Genomic DNA, 19674 nt, shown 5'->3' with positions numbered 1-19674 from the left:
TTGCGCATTACTTGCGGGTAATATTTATACTTATTTACCGTTTACCCTGTGGCAATAACTCATGATGCAACACGCCCCTGCAATCGAAGAAAACTGTAAGCAAAACTTTCACATTCGACCAAACTTGGCGCGCTTTTTTCGATCTTGACTCGTGTTGCAGCTTCCATTGGGATGATTGAGATTTAGTTTACACGTCATAACCATAAACCTATGATTCCTCACCAGTTATGACCCTCTGGAGCAAATGTTGGTCGTCGCGGACAGAGTCGAACACCACCTTAGCAATGTTAATGCTTTGCTGTTTTCGGTCGAAATTGAGCAATTTTGGTACGAATTTCGCGGCGACCCGTGTCATGGCCAAATCATCGGTAAAAATCGAATGGCACGAGCCAATCGATAAGTTTAGGTCTTCAGCAACTTCTCTGACGATTGGCCAATACTATTTTCTTCACTTCATCAATGTTTTTGTCTGTTGTTGACGTACTCGGGCGTCCGGCAGGCTCTTCGTTGTTCACATCTCCTCGGCCCTCAGAGAACATTTTATACCACCGATAAACATTGCTTTGGTCCAAGGTAGCTTCTCCATATGCCACAGTCAACATTCGGAATGCGTCCGCTCACTTAATTTCCTTTTCACACAAAATTTGATAAAGACTCTTTGATTTATTTTTTGGAACAGGCAAAAATCGAAGATAAGCCAAAACACATCCTTGCAAAACAGCTGTCAACAATTAACTGAACATTCAAAATGGCCGACCTTTTCGACATAAGTGAGAGAAATAAATACCAACATAACGCCACAAAATAATCGAAAATCAAATAAACGTAACTCGCGGGAATTCAAAATTCACGATACTTTTTGAACAGACCTCGTATTTTGCTCCTACGCAATAAAAATTCAAGAATAAACGTCCAACTGTATATACTTTTGAAGGAGAATACGGCGAAATTGTTACAGACATCGTGAAAAAGGCAAATATTTTAAATCATTTTTCCTAGAGAGTCTACAATAAAGATATCCGCGCACAAAACCTCCTCAACCTCTCGGAGAACATGAGTGGCATCACACTGTCCACGTAATGAACAGAGCGACAGATCAGTAGTGACAAAGCTCCAGGTCCACAAGAAATGCCTATTAGAATATTGAAGAAATTAGCCGAAGACATTTCCTCGTATTTAGCAAGTATTTACTAGTCGACAAAAGAAGGTTCAGTGCCTCGCGACTGAAAGCCACCAGCTCACATAACTCCCGTCTATAAACACGGCGATAGTGAGAATCCCACCAATCCCATTACATACCCATATCTTTAACATAGATTTCAGGCAAAATATTGGAACGCATTATTACCAGTATCGTCCTGGGCTTTCTCGGAAGTAAGAAGACACAACCAGCACGGTTTTGGGAAGAGCATTTCGTAAGAAACCCAATTTGGTATTTTATTTTCACGATACCTTTAAATCGAGGGAAAAAAATACACCCGTGGATGCGGTATTTTTTAATTTGACAAAGACCTCCAATAAAGCTCCTTACAATGAACTCATACAAAGACTTCAACACTATGGTACCGATAAGAAAGGGATATATTGGATTTAGAGACGTGTTCTCACATCGCAAATAAAAAGTCATCGATGGGTTGTGCCCAACAGAGGTAAATGTAATTTCTGGCGTCCCTCTGGGAAATGAAATAGGGCTGCTACTATTCTCTATATGAGGCCTGTTCAAAACGTTCCCGAACTTTATTTATTACAAAAAAATTCCTCGCTAACAAATTCTTGGTCAGGGTCCCCTTCAAAGTAGTCTCCTCCCCAACGTATACACTTACCCAACAGTTTATACGTTAACAACTTCAGCTCACATGATAGTAGCAATCTTGGGTTATTTACATAGGACCCAGGGGATGCAGGGAAATAAGGACCACAGCTGATTGCTGGCCACTTTCATTGGTGCAAGGAATGGGGGTTAGAACTGAGCCAGCTGATTGCCAGATTTTCTACCTGTGACATTGGGGTTGTGGGCCAGAAGTTGGCTGTGGGTCAAAAGAATTTTCCTCTTTTTGCTTCCCAGTAATGGGCAAGGGTAAATTTATTCTATCAGACATAATACGTGTTAGAATATATTTCCTGAGCAGAGAAATTCATTGAGCAGCAACAGCATTTTTATCACACCAGTTCATGAGATGAAGGGGCTTCATACATTTAACTTACTTGGAATTCACAATTTTTCTTGAAGAATTATCATTTTCTTGAAAAAGGATCATAAAGGTCTCACTTGATCTGCATACTATCTCACAAATGATCGAAGACAATCTTTGCCCATCAAGTCATCTAGCAGGGGCTTGGCAACAGATGGAAGCATTGCAAAGAAATAAGACAGCCAAAGAAGGGCAATGTAAATTCCTCAGAGCCCTTGTTTCAGTTTTTAGGGTAGTTTTAACAAGAAGCATACCGTGCACATCATTTATATTAGAAATGAAATATTTTAAAATATTCTATGATATCCAATTGTCTTCAACAACTTTTTCACATGCTCATCTACCTGTATCACCTAAGTGACCTAATTCATTGCAAGAATTAGGCCTCAACAACACCAGTGAGAATGATATTTTATCTCTCTTTCTCTTGATGAAGCCATGGAATATAGCATGAAATGCAGCATCGAATAATGAACCCCAAAAGTAGCCTTCCACAAGGGTGAAGTCATTGTTTAAAATTTGCCTGATTAAGGTAAAACAGCAGTCCAGGGTTAAATTTAACTGGTATTACCAAGATATTGAGGAAGTGAATGAAGGTATCCTTTTCCATTGACCAAGATGTCATAAATCTCTGAGGCAAAGGGAAGTAATGAAAAATATAGCCCAAAAACTTTAAAAGACACTTTTATTGCAAAATATCCAACTAAGTAGAAATTCAATTGCTCTTTTATTGTCAACACAGTTTAATAGCTACTATAACTTACATATTTTGGAACCTGTAATAGCACACGTTTTAATAGGTACATACCTATCTATCTGCCTAATTAGCAGGTCATTTTCAGGGAAAGTAAAGTTGATCTTTCACAGAGCATAACTTTTTTGATACTTATTGTAGAAATACAAACTAATCACATCAAGACAAATAGATAGTCTTTGGTTTCAATATTTGAGGACTAGGCACTCTTTTGTCTTCTGTATTCAAGAACAAACCTCAGATGAAAATTCCTCCCAGTTCCTCAAATAGATACACTCAAAATTAGTGAATGCAGGCCTTTTTTAAATTTTAAACCAATAGATGGTTGTCATTCACCTTAAGTTCATTGAGACCAATGGCACATACTACCAATTTATTTGCAGGGCCAATGATCACTCATTTTGTCCATAGATGTAATTCTCTCATTCATTAATTTTAATTACTCACTCATCGAGCCATCTTCCATGCATGACAAGAATCTACATTGACTCAAAGGCACAAGAGGATAATTGAATATATTCCACATAATTCAACACACCATTCAGATTGAACACACTTCAGTAACAGCACAATGATATGCATATACTCTAATCAAAAACTTAGCTAAACATAGAAACACAATCAAAAATACGTTTTGGCAGGCAGGCCATCATTTTCAGAATCTGAAGTTCTGATGGTGACAAGTTTCAAATCTCATAGAAAACTTTGAAATAAATTGTCACACTGTAAAAATATCTGCATAGGTTTTATGAAGAGAAGTTTTTTTAGAAGTACTGGTGAGCACTCCTTATCATGGAAGTATAGATGTTTAATATAGTGTCTTGGCATTTGTAAGCAACTGCAGATATACCTAGGATTGTGGCAAAACTAAGGAAATACATAGATCTATGAAGGACCTGAAAAAAGTAAAGAATAATTAATTGTGATTACATGATTAGAAAACTGCATACTTACAGAATTAGATCAATGATAAAAAATTATCCCATATATCTTTGAGCTTTAGCCAAGCACTTTCTGATGCAGTTTTTTCACATTTGTCTACGAATCAATGCTTGGCATAGGAACCTGAATTGAACACTTGGTAGAAAATAGATCTTTCTTTTACAGACAACATAATTTCATATGAATATGACTAAAAATGAATTTGTGGGTATATTTTCATTCTCCTTCCAACTAATAACATCTTAATTTATAAACCATCATTCTATTGCTATAATCTAATAGTTTCTTGCATTTACAGTTAACATTTCATTCAAAAAGTACCAAGTTTTTATTTTAGTCATGCTTGTATAATATGTTTTCAAACTAATGATATGAATTTATTTCCTAACTTTTAGTGTTTTTTAGATGAGACCATATTTTTTAAGTTTTTTGGCCCTCAAAAACATGTACCAATAGGGGTGAACTTTCATCTCAGTCATAATTAAATGAGCCAGATAGCACTGATCAACACAGCCTTCATCTTCAACTAATTTTCCTAATTTGGCAGGGCAGACTCAGTCTTGGCATTATTGTGATATTGACTAGACTGTCTCGGCCTGTGAGCCGCTAACTCCTGTGAAATTCCGCCATATATGCATCACACTATCATAAGTAATCAGTAGTAGTACATATTGGATGTGTTTTTGTGCTAATAATACTTCATTTTAATTGTGTATTATTTTGATGGCTTGCCAAATATCTAAAATAGATATTGACAATTTTCTCTTTGAAGAGGATGCTTTATATGAAGCACAGAAACACAATGAGGTAGTAATGAAATATTTCATTAGCCCATGAAAAACTTTCCACTAGAACTTCTCCTCTTCCATTTAATTCTTTGAGTCCACTTTTGTACCTTTGATCAGCAGAAAAAGTTCTCTCTCTCAGTTACAGACTTGCGTAGGGAGACTTCTACAGAGGAAAACGTTTTCTCATTTCTCCTGGAGAGAAAAGTTAGACTTGGGCTCAAGGAAGCAGAAAGGCTCTCACATGTACCCCGAGTCATTTCATGATTCATACCATTTTTTACACTTGAAGGATAACTAAATATTGGGCTAATGTTTACGTTTTACCAAAGCAGATCACTCAAATTAATGCCAGAATAATTAACCTTATTTTTCTAGCATGATATACTCAAGGAAAAAGATTATTTGATGACATCTTTGCCAACTTTGGCTTCACAGTCCAGATGTGATGAAAGCAACACCACCTGCTGTGAAAAGCCATCTGGAAACAGTTTCATATCTGCCATATCATGATTGAACAATGCTCTGAATTGCAAATGTTCATTTGTTTTCATAATACCCCTCTCTTGTGTGTAAATTGTTCATTTTTGAAAACGTTCAGAAGTGTTTACCAACAGAACTAATGCAATTAACTTCTCATTGGAATAGAACAGAAAAGAAGTCTCAAATAGTTACCTTATCCTGCCATTCACGGTTTTTAATGCATAAACTGTATCTCATATGAGAAAATGTGACTGATGAGTAGAGGGGAATCCAAAAATTTGGCATAAGCCAATGAGCAAACATATCAAACTTCTTTCTCAGGAGAAAAGACGGATGATTCACTAAGTCTCGCATCTAAAACATAAGGTAAAAGGTCATTATTATTGGTCATTCTAAACTAAAACTAATCCATTGTTAGATTATCACCAAATGCCTGCCCCTTTTTGTTTGTCTTACTGTATGCAAGGATGCATGATTAGTATTCGTTAATTTAAGTAAGCCAATCAATTGACATCAAATAATATTTCACACATATTTTTTCCAGATTCAAAGTGGAAATAATTATTAGGAGCATAAATTTGACTGAATTTATCACTATAAATTGAAGAACCCCAGTGAGTATCGTTAACTCATTCTTACCTCTATGTAATTGTACATAGCCAGGTTGCAAATGGCCTCAGCATCAGGGTTTCTATAATCAGAAAATTCTTCCAAAGCTTTTTTCAAATTATTTTTGTGCTTTGTCATCAAATTATCAAATATGTGACAATCTTCAAACCCCTATAAAGTAGCAACAGAAAAGAAATTAATTTTCTTCTATTACAATGCACTCCTTCAAAACATGCAATTACATTCTACCAGTTCAGACAAGGTCAATTTAGTCATCAATGCAGCATTCATTCATTAACATATATGTACTCGCTTATGCAATAGATAGATAATAATATGCAATGATTATGTTATGGTTGAAGATAACATGTTTATCAGAGCATTTCATTATAATTTGAGAAGGTAGCTTGGGTAGGTTTGTAACTAACTTCAATGCATTGGATAAAAAAATTAAATAAATAGATACATGATATATGTTGGTAGATTTGATGTAGGTATTGCTAGTACCTTCATTTTACTCAAAAGCTTTACTTCTGTAAAATTATAACTAGGCAGCGATATTTCTTGATTCAATACTTAAACGAGGTCAAGTACTTACTGCATTCATTCCTTGGCCATAAAATGGAACCATTGCATGAGCTGCATCACCTATTATGATTGCAGAACTTCCAACATGATAGGGTTTACACTGAGAGATGCAGTAAATGAAAGGAAAAGAACTCGTGAATTATCATGGAAATGAAGACAAGACCTAAAAAGATGAATAATCAGACTGACTTAACATTAGCTGCAGTGACAATTCTCATATCAGACTATATAAATGAATATTTTACATCTTTCCTGTCTACATCCCTAAAAATGCAAATATCATCCATCGCTCAAGTACTGTCAGCTCTAAGAAAATCATAATACATGAAATAATCACCAGTTATCCACAGGAAAACCTATATTTTAATCATTCACCTTTACTGACACAAGTGGAGAAGGCTTTGATTCGAAAAAATCTTTCACCAGCCTGTCCTCTCCAATCAATGGAACAGCATCAGGATAGAAATGGTTAAAGAAGTCAAGCAGTTTTTGTGGAGTATCAAGGCTTTTAAATTGCTCAAATGGCATGAAAAGTGTCACTGTCCATGAACAATCCTGATTGGGCAGGGCAATCATCATAAAGTTGCCCCTTGGCCATATGTGAAGGTAGTTGGCCTCCATTGCAAACTGAAAGAATAACAATTATAGTAGTTAGAATAAAAACAGTATTTATGGAATTTTATTTTACACAAAGCACTTGTTGGACCCTAAGCCTGTTGGTTATTGCTAGTCCAAACATCATACTTCAATTACATCTTAACAGCCATCACTCCCAAATTTTCCCAACACATCAATCCACCTTTCTCTTGACTGACCTCTGTTCCTTCACCTCTCTGGTTCATCTTTTTACCCCTTCTGTACTTCACATCCCTTGCTTTAGTTCTCATTGAACTCAGTGCAATAGATTTCATTTCTATAAAAATGTCTCTACTACAGCCCTTTTCCTAATTTTTCCCTGCCTTTCAGGAAAATTCCTGGTTTTTAAGATTAATTTTAAGCATTTCATGTGCAAATATATTACTTACATGCACTATGCACTTTTTCTGCTAAGAAATTTGGTTGGTTTTACATAATACATTAAGTACTTAATACATGTCAGCCTATTATTGGTTTTCTTAAAATGTCATATGAATAATCAAATACTATAATTATTCACATATTTTTCTCCACATTCTTGTTAAGTGGTTTTATTTATGAGACCCCAAATAGCCATATGCATTACATATTTCTTAATTTACTCAATTCAGAATCTCTGACTTATTGTCAGAAACCATGTCAGCTGTTTATCAAATATGCTGCTAATGTAAAACCATTACCCCTCACTCACACTCATCTGAGTAGTAGAAAGTCATGCTTGGATAGCATCATCAGAAATATTCTATTTGATTCAGCCAAATTCAAATTGGAAATTGAACTTATTATGGCCTTTTTAACAATGATTTTATTTATTATTGATTTTATTTTATATAGACACTTCCAAATTAACCAAGACAACAAGGACATCGGTAGGTTGGGTTTTTAGCCAAGTAAACAGAGTTTATTTCACCAAAAGGTCAGCATTCCACAAACATAAATCTTTTTGCATTGTAAAATTAATCAAATTATATGGCATTATTGGCAGATTACAAAAATCTAAAATATCAGTTAACTGCTGGATATAAAACACAGAAAAGTATTCAATAAAACCAGAATCCTCAATTTTGCCAATAAAATAAAGGAACTCCAATAATTATCATAGAACCTTGAGGGTGAAAAAATTTCAATTTGTGGTTCTTCAAGATGAGTCTCTCTTCAATAACAATATTCTAACATCATCCTACTTTCATACAATCTCATCAAAAATCCACTATCACATATAATTAATTTATCTCTTAGGCTATGAGTAAGTATTTCCATCTCATCTTACTAGTTCCAAAGTTTTGCCAAATTATAAAATAAAAGGCGAGACAGATGAGGCAAACAACTAGATATCAAATCAGCCTAATTAACCAATTAGCAAATATTTTTGAAAGCATTTTCTACTATCATTTCCTTAACTTTCTCGAAGGTAAGAATACTCGAACTACAGGCCAACATGATTTTCAAGCTAAAAGGACTAATAAATTTTCCATGCAAGGATAATGTTATGAATTACTTATTAGCATCACTTGATCAAGGAGTGAAGACAGTAGGACCATTCCTGGATTTCTCAAAATCTTTTTATTTTGTTGATCAGAAAATCTTATTCAGGAATATTAAGAGATATCACATTAGAGGACCAGAACTTGACCAGATTAAATAATACTTATATAAATGTCTAAAAGTTACAATCAAACAAAATGCTTTGCAATGTTTGTTTAGCAGTAATAATTTGAATATACGGTATGATAGAGGTTCATTTTGGGACCAGTGTGCACATGAATATCTTGACAGATAATCTCAACTCTGTCAATAGTCTGTAATTAATTCTTTATGCTGATGATACTGAAATACTGTTATCCAGTGAATCCTTAGCAAAAGTTTCCCAAGAAGTTACACTTTTGTTTGCAACTAACTGTTTGTTCAGCAGACAAAATTCTTGGGTTTATTTTAAGATGTCAATTTTCACTGGGGTGCACTCGTTCATCATCCATTCAATAAATTGTGCATACTCTCCTTTATGTTCAGATGCTTGAAGTGAAATATTATTCAAGATACTATCTATCTTAGTGAATTTTATCCACATCTCACTTATGTTATCCCTTACTAGGGACCCTCTGTGAATGCTCCAAGAATTTTCATAGCCCAAAAAACTTGTTATAATTCTTGCCAAAATGCTCACCATGCTGGCCTTTATTTAAATCCATTAAGCTTCTCTACCAAGGATGCCTAAATTTTCAATTGTTCCCGGCTCCACCTTGTGGAAATTCATTTTAATAAAATCAAGAATGCAAAGTAACTTTCCACTGTCCTTTATTAGCGTACAACTGGTTTCAACGCTCAAGCGTCATCATCAGGTGCAAATTCTTTGCACAATAGTACTGATTTTGGAAAAGACTATCTCACTCACTAAATATTTACTATCCAAAAGTAAAAAGCACCAAGGAAAAATGACTTGGACCTTTCCAATATATCAGTGAGAGATTGTCAATGGGTATGAGACTTTGAAATGAACTTCCAAAGTCTGTAAATGATCCTAATAATATCACATCCCTGAAATGAAACTTGAAAAAATTTCTACTGAGAAAATTTGTACTACTGATTGTACTAAATGATATCATATTATGGTAATGAGAGTATATTTTTATGCATTGTATATATATAAAATCATATTGGATCCATTTTTTTAACCATAAACTCAGTAATCAACCCGAAGGTCGGTTTGGTAGGTGATGGTAGAGTTCACCCAGAACTATCAGGGTAGGGGGGCTGGTTATGGTTTCACAGGAAGATCTGGTACCCGAAAAATCACATAGCCTAGGTGGAGCTTCAGGTGCCCAGAGACTTGCCTGGGAATCGAACCCGGGCCCCTCTGGTCAGCAGTCCAATGCTTTATCCCCTGGACTACCACGACCCATATATATATATAAGTCATGGTAGTCCAGGGGGTAGAGCATTGGACTGCTGACCAGAGGGGCCATATATATATATATATATATATATATAATGTCCACTTAGCACTAGTGGACACAGACAAAAACACAGAAACACACAAAAAAGAGACTCACTATTTTTCGAATTTTCGGTGGTCGTGACCACCTTTATATATATATATATATATATATATATATATATATATATATATATATATATATATATATATATATATATATATATATATATATATATATATATATATATATATATATATATATATATATATATATATATATATATTAATATATATATATATATATATAACCATAAACACAGTAAGCAACCCGAAGGTCGGTTTAGTAGGTGATGGTGGAGATCACCCAGTACTAAGCCCTATACAGAGCGTGTGAAAATTCACACATCAGGGAAGGGGGGCCAGTTCCTTTCCCTGTGCCGGTTAAGGTTTCCCAGGAAAACCTGGTACCCGAAAAAAAATTACATTAGCTTGGGTTGAGCTGCAGGTGCCCAGAGTACCTGTACCTTGCCCAGGAATCTAACCTGGGACCCTCCGGTATGCAGTCCAACGCTCTACCCACTGGACTACCACAACCTATATATATATATATATATATATATATATATATATATATATATATCTTTTGATTTATTTTATTCTTCATGTAAATGTTGACATGGAATAAATAAATATTATTATTTAATACACCTTGACTATATGTATTAATTGAGAGTAGGGAAAGGCCCAATTCATCTATGATCTAAGTTCATGTAGCTAAAAACTATCTCACATCTCCTGATTTTTTTGGAGGAATGCAGAGTTCCATGTATCCATGCTCAATATAAGTCTGGCTGTAGTTGAAAAGAGGCTGCTTCATCAGCTGTTTCCGTACAGATGAAAATGCACCATCAGCTCCAATTACTAAGTCTGCTTTCACCATCATTTGCTTCTTTGATCCTTCACTGTTAATCCTTAAAATATGCACAAGGAAATATACATTGTAGGTAAGCGACCTCAACTCATTGGACCTTCTCTCTTTATTAAGTTTCCTTATACTTCAAGTAAATAAGATAACATAAGGATAGTTTACCGCTAAAAAATTCTACCACTGCTGCCAATGCCAATATCCTGTATGAAATTTGTCTGAAGATACAGGAATGAAGGAGTCAATACTCATTAACATAAATCTTAAAGAAATCATTTTCCTCAGAATGAGAGGAAAATTTTTGAATAGGTCCATTGATGAAAACTAAATGAATTGGCTCATATGACAAAAATCATCATGGTATTAATCATCTTCAACTTTAATTGACAAGCAAATTGAACTATTCAAATATTGTTGTCACAACTCAACATAATTCCCTCCTTCCTGCCTCATACCATACATTGTCATGTCTACTGACCCCATTCCCAATTGACATCATGCTTTTAGAATACTCTTCCAAATTTCATGCAATTCCTTTTTCATTATATTGTCAAAAAATTTAATGAGTTAAAAATTAGTAAAATTCCAATATATATATTATCATTGAAAAAATGTACCTCAATGGAAATATGATACAGGTGACTGGCATTAAAAAGACAATCTACTTTTACCTTGTGCCCCTGCCCACTCAGCTATCTGTAAGTGATGTAAAAGATGGCTCAACTTCCATTTTATCATGCTTAATCAAATCCCTCTTCCCCCAAATTCATGATGTACTTTGTACAAAAAAACTTGGAGGCATTGGCTTAGAGCATTATTGACTTTCATCACATGGATTACAGTTTAAACCGAATTAATTTAATAGGCTCTATATATTACGGTGATGATATTTTAGTTTAACTGCTATAAACAGCTTGTTTTTTAAAGTAAATGACTAAAAATTAATGTTCTTCAAAGAAAATTTGATAATTTTGGGCAAATAAATGTCAATGAAAATACATGAGCCCCTAAGGCATCACATTTTATTGTAATGTGAGGGCAGTTCAATAAAGACTGAATGGCATAAAATTAAATAGAAGTTGTAATGTTGAAGGAGGGAGACTTGTTGAGCTTGAAACAACCCTGCTGCTCTTCTCTTGAAATTCAAGTGTTGTCTTTGACAGAGATCAATTTCGTATGTGATTACATTTGGTAATCAATATTCTTTCACAGAAATTTAATTCTAAACAACTATTATAGAGAAAAGGAGATTTTTTCAAAACTAATGATTGAATGATGTGTTTCTTGTGGGCACTTTATACTACGAGGGTCATCCGGAAAGTAGTACCCGTTCGTGCCGCATGAAGTGCTGACGACGCGAGTAGCCGCTGGACGAGGTCAGATAGCTTCAGTGGCTTGTCTGCCTTCTCTGAGCCAAGTTGCGTGACGCTAGCATTGCCTATGTTGTTTCTGTGATTGTTTACAATGTTTAAAAAAATTGAGAACGCCGCCAGTTGTGAAGTGAGGGCAGTGATTAAATTCCTCAATGCAAGAAACGTTCGCCCATGTGATATTCATCGCCAATTAAAGGAGGTGTATGGAGACAATGTAATGGACGAGTCGTCTGTTCGGCGGTGGTGTCGCAACTTCAACATGGGGAGGGGGAACACACACGACGATGAGCGTTCGGGGAGACCGTCTGTCATTACAGACCAACTGGTGAGCTCAGTTGACGAATTCGTGAGGAACGATCGGCGCGTCACAATTGATGACATCTGTGAGCATTTTCCCAATGTTTCTCGAACAATTGTTCATGAAATTGTTAAACACCATCTGCATTATGCAAAAATTTGTGCAAGATGGGTCCCTCGCGTATCTCAATGAGCTGGCGGCGAAGGACTATGCAGCAGGAATACAGAAACTTGTCACACGTTATGACAAATGCCTTAATTTGCTTGGAGATTATGTTGAGAAGTAGTTTAAAGTATCCTCTTTCAAATAAAATTTTTTATGTTTGTTAATATTTACTTTTGTGTCTTTATTTCACGAACGGGTACTACTTTCCGGATGACCCTCGTATATCAGTAATTTTTTACCAAATATTTAGCCTAATTATTGATGTTCATGAGCATGACAGTATTTTCTTTTAATAGAGGGGCCACCTTGGCAACTCAGCACAAATGGAATCTTCAAAGGGAATTGATTCCATGCAGCATGGGTAAAGCATTGTGCTGCATTACATAGTTAGAGCATATATCTTCTGCCATTGATCCATCCACTGCCATTGATGCCATCTCACATGGCATTAAATAGAGTGAGCTTAGTTCTGTGAGTTATAATACAATATGCCTTGAATTACTGAAGCAACAGCATAGCATATGCATTTAGATAGATAGGGCATGCTTGATGGTTATAAAGATTTTTATAGGGCATGTGCTCGAATAAACATGAAGAATTCTTATGCACTCACACTTCCACATTGATCTCTCCCTTGCTCAAATCACCTCCAACCATTTTGTGCTGGAAATAGAGTTCCACATTTGGATTTTTCTCAGCCGCTGAAAGAGACCAATAAAGTTGTACATTATACTTATTTTATTACATGACTCAAATGTGGCCCCAATATGAGTATTCAAATAGAAGACATTTTCTAATAAGCAAATACATTGCTCTCATTTGGTGAAAAACTGGGTGAGCAAAAAGGACCAAACTTTGATATGAGTTAGGTATGTAGGGTACCATATTTAATTAATTATTGTTAAGAAATAGCCATGATATCTGGATACCATTTATTTTGCATACTAAATGATCTTAATGTATATAATGTTGTAAATTACAGTTATTAATGTTGATATTTTTTATTTCAGGAAGCCTTATTTGAATTAACTCACAGTATGGAGAAAATAGAGGCTCGCAGTGAGATTAGATTCATTCATTTGAAAGGTTACAGAGCCCGGAAAATCCACAATGAAATAATGACTGTTTGTGGAAATGATAGCCCATCATACACCATAGTTGTGTGGTGGAAGAGGAATTTTCAAACTGACCACATTTCCTTTAAGGACAATCCAAGAAGTGGAAGACCACCACTCACGGATGATGCTGACACAGTGACGAGAGTGGAGGACTTTATCCTATCAGGCCAAAGGGCAAGCATCCAAGGGATCAGGAATGAGACTGATCTTGAATGAGATTCATGAGCAAGTTCTTTGTGTGAGCCAACACCTTCGACTTCTGCTTACCTGTGAGCAACACCTCATTCAGGTACTTTCTTCCTACTGAGTAGATACACTGGAAGAGAGACAAAAAGCCATTAGTCAGGGATTAAATTCTATCTAATCAAGTTACAATGACAAAGAATCAATTTTATTAAATTCAATGATTCTACGCTGATCATTTCTTTTGAGTCACCATAATTCATATTCTATGGATGAAAATCAACAGCTAACCGTGATCTAATTGTCCATTTGCCAATAAGCAGTTTGTCTATTATACCAAAAAATGTTCAATGTGGATGCTGTGATAAATTAAAATTAATAATAATAGAAGATGGCAATAAGGAATGGCAGTAGATTCACCACAGTTTACAGCCCAAAAGTCGATTTTTTATAGTTGAGGGCTGAGCTCACCTAATACTAATAAGGAAGAGGCCCTATACAATGTCTGAAATTCACACATCAGGGTAGGAGGGCCAGTTCCTTCCCCTCTGACACCCATGGCTTCTCCCATGAAGATCTGGTACCAGAATAACAGCTTGGGTGAAGCTGAGGGCAACACCCAGGAATCCAACCTGGGCCCTCTAGTCAGTAGTCCAACACTTTAATCCCTAACTACTTCATCCTTAACCACCTCTGTGTAACTTTTGGATCATATTTCCCCACAACCCATCCAATGAGGTGGTGTTTATATCAGGCAGATCCATACATTCTCCTGATATATGCTCTCCATTAAAAGGGTGGTGTTAGGACTTATCTTGATATTTGGTGGATAACACTGAGCCCTCTATTGTATAATTTACGCCCTGCTCATAACTTCATTCACTCAAAAATTTCCAAAATGTGTATTTGCCTATTTTAAGAGCTAATCCCATTCCTTGCACCGATCTGATATTGTGTCTTAGTCTCAAGAGAGTAATCTGCAATCTGCTAGTGCCCTTATTTTCCCATACACCACCACGTTGATTCCAAACCAAAAGGTGTTTTTCTCCACTCTAGGGCTTGGGTTTTTAAAAAAAAGATATTTATTTCATTTAATTTATAAATGATATTCCTTGGTCCTTAGGCTATACTGATTATTTCATCCAGCATTCATTATTGTTACCATTCAATACTGTTCTTATTCTTAAAATGGGAATAGCACCATTGAAATACAATTACAATCAAAGAGTTTGAAATCGCACACCAATTAGCTTAAAAATGTAGCAGTGATCTGAAATCTGATGTCTTTAAAGAAAATAAAATTATTATCTCATTGTCAATCTTGAAAGTTAAAGTTAATTTCAAGTTTACATTATTATTAATGCTCCTAATTTTACCCTCCTTAAAGCTGAATATGTCTGCTTTATCGATTATGTGATTGCATGGCAATTCAGAAGGAGGGGGGGCAAAGCATCCTCACTGTCAAAACCAACACTTACTAAGAGAGATTGACACAACATATTGCTTTTTGCAAATGAAATGTTTTCTTGATTCGGAGTATGACCAAAATTAACTGCACTTGTCCCCTACGTAAGTTGAAAAACTAATAAAAGGATAAAAAAATTTGATCCTAATTTCGTATGGACCGAAAATTATCAAAATGAATGGTGATGTTCCAGGTGAGGTGATAGCCGACTCAATTATTAGGTCATATATGGAGTATAATGTGGATATGAAGGAAGAATGCTGAATTGAAAAGGGGTTAATGTAATGCTGGCTGTCAGGTTGCATTTTGGGGGAGAGGCAAGGGAATATTGTTGTACCATTTATACAGTGTCCATCGAAAACCTACCTTAATTTGTAGAAAGCTTAATAATAATAATTTATACGATTCAGAAACAAATAGATGCCTATATGTGAGGATCATCCAATTCATTAAAAGAAGACAAATAAAAGCTTGTAAATCATTGAGTATCTTAAACAGTGTGGGGCAAAAATTTCACAGAAACATATGGTAATTGGAATGAAGATATCTAAATGTGCAATGCAGCCCTTCAATTCGTCATTGCATACACATATACCCTAAATCATAATTTTAATACTGAGTCATTAGGCTCCATTATAAAGAAAGCCAGGAAACTGCAATTTATTACAAGTACCAGGTCACTTTTTAACTTGTACACAACTAAAATGTAAACAAAGACTCCTTTTTACCAAGAAACTAATTCTAATGGATGCTAATGAAACATCAGCCAATTCCTTCTACCAATGAAACAAGATTTAAATTCAATATCATGATTCAATGCAATATTTTTCAAATTTTGATCACCAAAAATCAAACTTTCACCACAATCTGTTTATGTTTCATGGCTTTATGTGATTGTGTGATGGTGGAACTTCAGTGAAGGGCAATTGAGTAAAAGTTTGAAGTAGTTTCGGTACTGGAAATGATATAATACTGATTACTAAATATCTTTTTCAAATTTTCTGCACCTGCGACGTAAGTAATGCTAGGACTACTAGCTCAATGACACTTAAGGGACTTGATTTACTACACTAAAAGATGATAGTACAATTTTTGGGCCTTACTTTGGAGTGTAGAAGAGCAGCTCGAAGCTGATAAGATACTATTGTAGAGGAAATACGAGTATGAATGTTGCTTAGAATCAGAGTTATGAAAACGACAATCCAAATCAGCATCATTCGTATTTTTATTTAATGATTGGAGCAGTTTTTAGCAGCAATGCGCCAAAATTGTGCACTCATTATGTCTCAATTGCAAGTGATTCCCTATGGTATTGAGCAATCATGAAAGCGATGCCCTACGGCAATAGGATCGGCGGTCTCACCTGCTCCGACGTCCCGTACGGGATTGCCCTTCGCTCCCCGTTCCGCGAATGGATCATGCGGGCTCTCATGGGGATGCCGTGCTCGCGGACGAGCGCCCCTTCCAGGCCCACGACTGCCAGGGCCGCACGGGCCCGCACCGACATGGCCAGGTTGATGGAGCGGCCCCGCGCATACTCAGCCGTCCGGATGTCTGTAATAACCAAGAAATCAACCGATGAGCTATTATAGGTAGTATTCAGGTGGTGTATTCAGGTGGTGGGCAATGGAAAAATTCCTCATTAAGGGTCGTCCTTTAGCAATGTGTAAGGCCATTTTAGGCTTTTCATATCGACCCGCCATTTGCTAAGGAATCGTTAAATATGATCTTCCCCTCACACATTTCAAATGTTTATTGGCGCTGTAAACTATGAGGAAATATAAATGTCATTTTATCGGCCGATTTCTAAGCCAACATTTCATACTTATTTCTACGAAATATCTATCCTTTCAGAGAACTGAAATACTTCTCTTCGGAACTCATTTACTCGATTTGCCAAATGTTTTCTGGGTGCCAATATGAACAAAACCATAAACACAGTAATCTGAAGGTCGGCTTGATGGGTGTCGTTGGAGTTCACCAATTCTAAACCCAAAGGCATGTAAAATTCACACATCCGGGGAGAGGGGCCAGATCCTTTCCCTGTGCCGCCTAAAAGTTCTGGTGCCCGAAAAAATCACAGAGCTCCAGTGAAGTTGAACGTGCCCTGAGAGACGTATCCAGGAATCGAACCCGGGCCATCCGGTCAGTAGCCCAACGCTCTACCCCTGGACTACACGTCCCCATGATGCTAATATAAAAAAAACCACAAACACAGTAATAAACCTGAAGGTCGGGTTGGTAGGTGATGGTAGAGTTAACCCAGTACTAAGCACCCAATACTATCAGGGTAGGGGGGCCGGTTATGGTTTCCCAGCAAGATCTGGTACCCGAAAAATCACAGCTTGGGTGGAGCTTCAGGTGCCCAGAGAATTTCCCGGGAATCGAACCCGGGACCCTCCAGTCAGTAGCCCAACGATCTACCCCCTGGACTACCGCGACCCACGATGCTTACCTATCGTCGCTCAAATAACATTATCCCCCGTGAAGAACATTGAATATTACTTTAGCTCTTACTGAAGGTTGTGGCAGTCTTAACCTATCTAACTTCCTATTTAACCTAACCTAACCTATTTAACTCCCGACTACATAATTTTTCCATTATTTTGTTCCAAGTTTCATATTTTCCTCCACTTAAATATATTTAAATTTCTGTTTTCATTTCAATACTTTTAGAGCAAAAAATGAGCCCAGGGAACTATTCCTTTCTGTGTAAGTGAGCATTCTCTTTTTTAAAATCACATCTATAAATAGACAATGCATAACACCAAGCTGCAACAGCGCTGTGTGTCAAGCGTGCCTTTAATTGTAGTACACTCTGTTAGTTGTTTTCACCGCAGAGAAAGAAGGACAGCGGCAGATTGCATGCTACTTCGAACAGTTTCGACCAGATTTAGAAGTTGTGAAGGAACTGGGTTGATACCAGTTACAGCACTTAATTTGTGATAAAAGAAATAAAAAACAAGACGTAAATTGTATAAAAGATGGGATCACATTGTGCATTTCAGCAGCAGGTCAAATATCTATTGTTACACCTAAATCAAATCTTTCGAGGAGAGCAAACATTAGAAGAATTCTAATGTTTGTCAGCCTTCAAGAAGCCGGGTTTAGACGATTCGTAGGAAAATTAAATGAATAAGCAAGAGAGAAGAATCCCTTCGTACTAGTTAAGTCACTAGTGTTGGGGATCCATGGGAGAAAATGTCAGTTAAGGAATTGGAAAAGTTTGAGAGAAAATGCGATAGGTTTGTTGCAAAATTACTGTGGGAATAGTGTAAGCATGACTGATATTTTGGAAGCATTAGTTTTCTTGGATTTCGAGGTCAGCAGGTAAGAATTTTAGAAAGGCACCGGACACCTGAGTTGCCTTGCAACACCGGGGAAATCCTTATGGCACCTGATTGCATCGGTAGATTCAACCATGGGGATAAATTAAGAGATGAGCACCGTCACTAAGAGACTCAATTATGTGTTCTACCCCCGCACAATACTCATCATCATCATTATCATTGGTCGCTCAATTCAAAGATTGGTTGACTACAGCCCTCCATCCTACCCTATCTGATGCTAATTGGCTTACTTCCTGGTATTTTTTTTTCAATGTGCTTTCATATTTATTTGTCCCTTATATTTGTCTCTCGGCCTTCCTCTTGGGACTTTTCACTTTATTTTTCCTTCTTTTATATTCTTCACGAATCCATTGCGCCTCAGGGTGTGACCAATCCATCTGTTTCTTCTTTTCTCTATAGTGTTCCATAAGGTTCGTTCTTCGTCTATTCTTGTGTATACTTCATTTATTGTTTTATCCGTCCATTTGATCTTAAGCATCATCCGCCAGCACTAGGTTTGGAAGGCTTCTAGTCTTTTCTGGTCTACTTTTCCGATGGTCCATGCTTCTGATCCATAGAGTGCCACGCTCCATACGAATGTTTTCACGCATTGTTTCCTCATCTGCAGTTCTATCTCCTTTGAACACAGCAATTTTCTTTTCATTGTGAATGCTCTCTTAGCTTGAGCTATTCTTCGCTTGATGTCTGTAGTAGTTCTTCAGTCCCATGTCATGGTACTTCCGAGATAGGTGAAGGAATCCACTTGCTCTAATTTTTGTCCTTTCAGTGTGACTCTTGTGTTCTGCTTCTCTCTTCCACATACTAGGATTTTAGTCTTCGTATTGTTTTTGTTCATGTTGTATCTCCGTAGAACTTGATCGAATACGTTCAGTG

At 36.4% G+C, this 19674-nt stretch overlaps 1 protein-coding gene across 2 annotated transcripts in view; it reads right to left on the bottom strand.

Annotated features, from left to right (window-relative positions):
* Window positions 1–2866: 2866 nt before the first annotated feature.
* The window catches only part of cn (Kynurenine 3-monooxygenase cn), a 39671-nt gene continuing 22863 nt past the window's right edge, over window positions 2867–19674 (bottom strand). The window contains exons 3-11 of one of the 2 annotated variants that reach the window (XM_071582591.1): window positions 16815–17005; window positions 14071–14119; window positions 13299–13386; window positions 10715–10886; window positions 6729–6980; window positions 6364–6453; window positions 5796–5936; window positions 5349–5510; window positions 2867–3842 (exon numbers count right to left, since the gene is read on the bottom strand). In XM_071582591.1, coding sequence (XP_071438692.1) covers window positions 3711–3842; window positions 5349–5510; window positions 5796–5936; window positions 6364–6453; window positions 6729–6980; window positions 10715–10886; window positions 13299–13386; window positions 14071–14119; window positions 16815–17005 — 1277 coding nt within the window. In that variant the 3' untranslated portion in view covers window positions 2867–3710. Of the gene's footprint in view, window positions 3843–5348; window positions 5511–5795; window positions 5937–6363; window positions 6454–6728; window positions 6981–10714; window positions 10896–13298; window positions 13387–14070; window positions 14120–16814; window positions 17006–19674 lie in introns of both variants that reach the window. The other variant, XM_071582590.1, reaches the window with a different exon arrangement.

Source organism: Hetaerina americana, unplaced genomic scaffold (assembly GCF_022747635.1).
Source record: "Hetaerina americana unplaced genomic scaffold, ioHetAmer1.1.p SCAF_12, whole genome shotgun sequence".
Classification (NCBI taxonomy): Eukaryota; Metazoa; Arthropoda; class Insecta; order Odonata; family Calopterygidae; genus Hetaerina; species Hetaerina americana.
The sequence above is the reverse complement of the archived record's forward strand: the minus strand, read 5'-3'. Positions and strand labels throughout refer to the sequence as shown.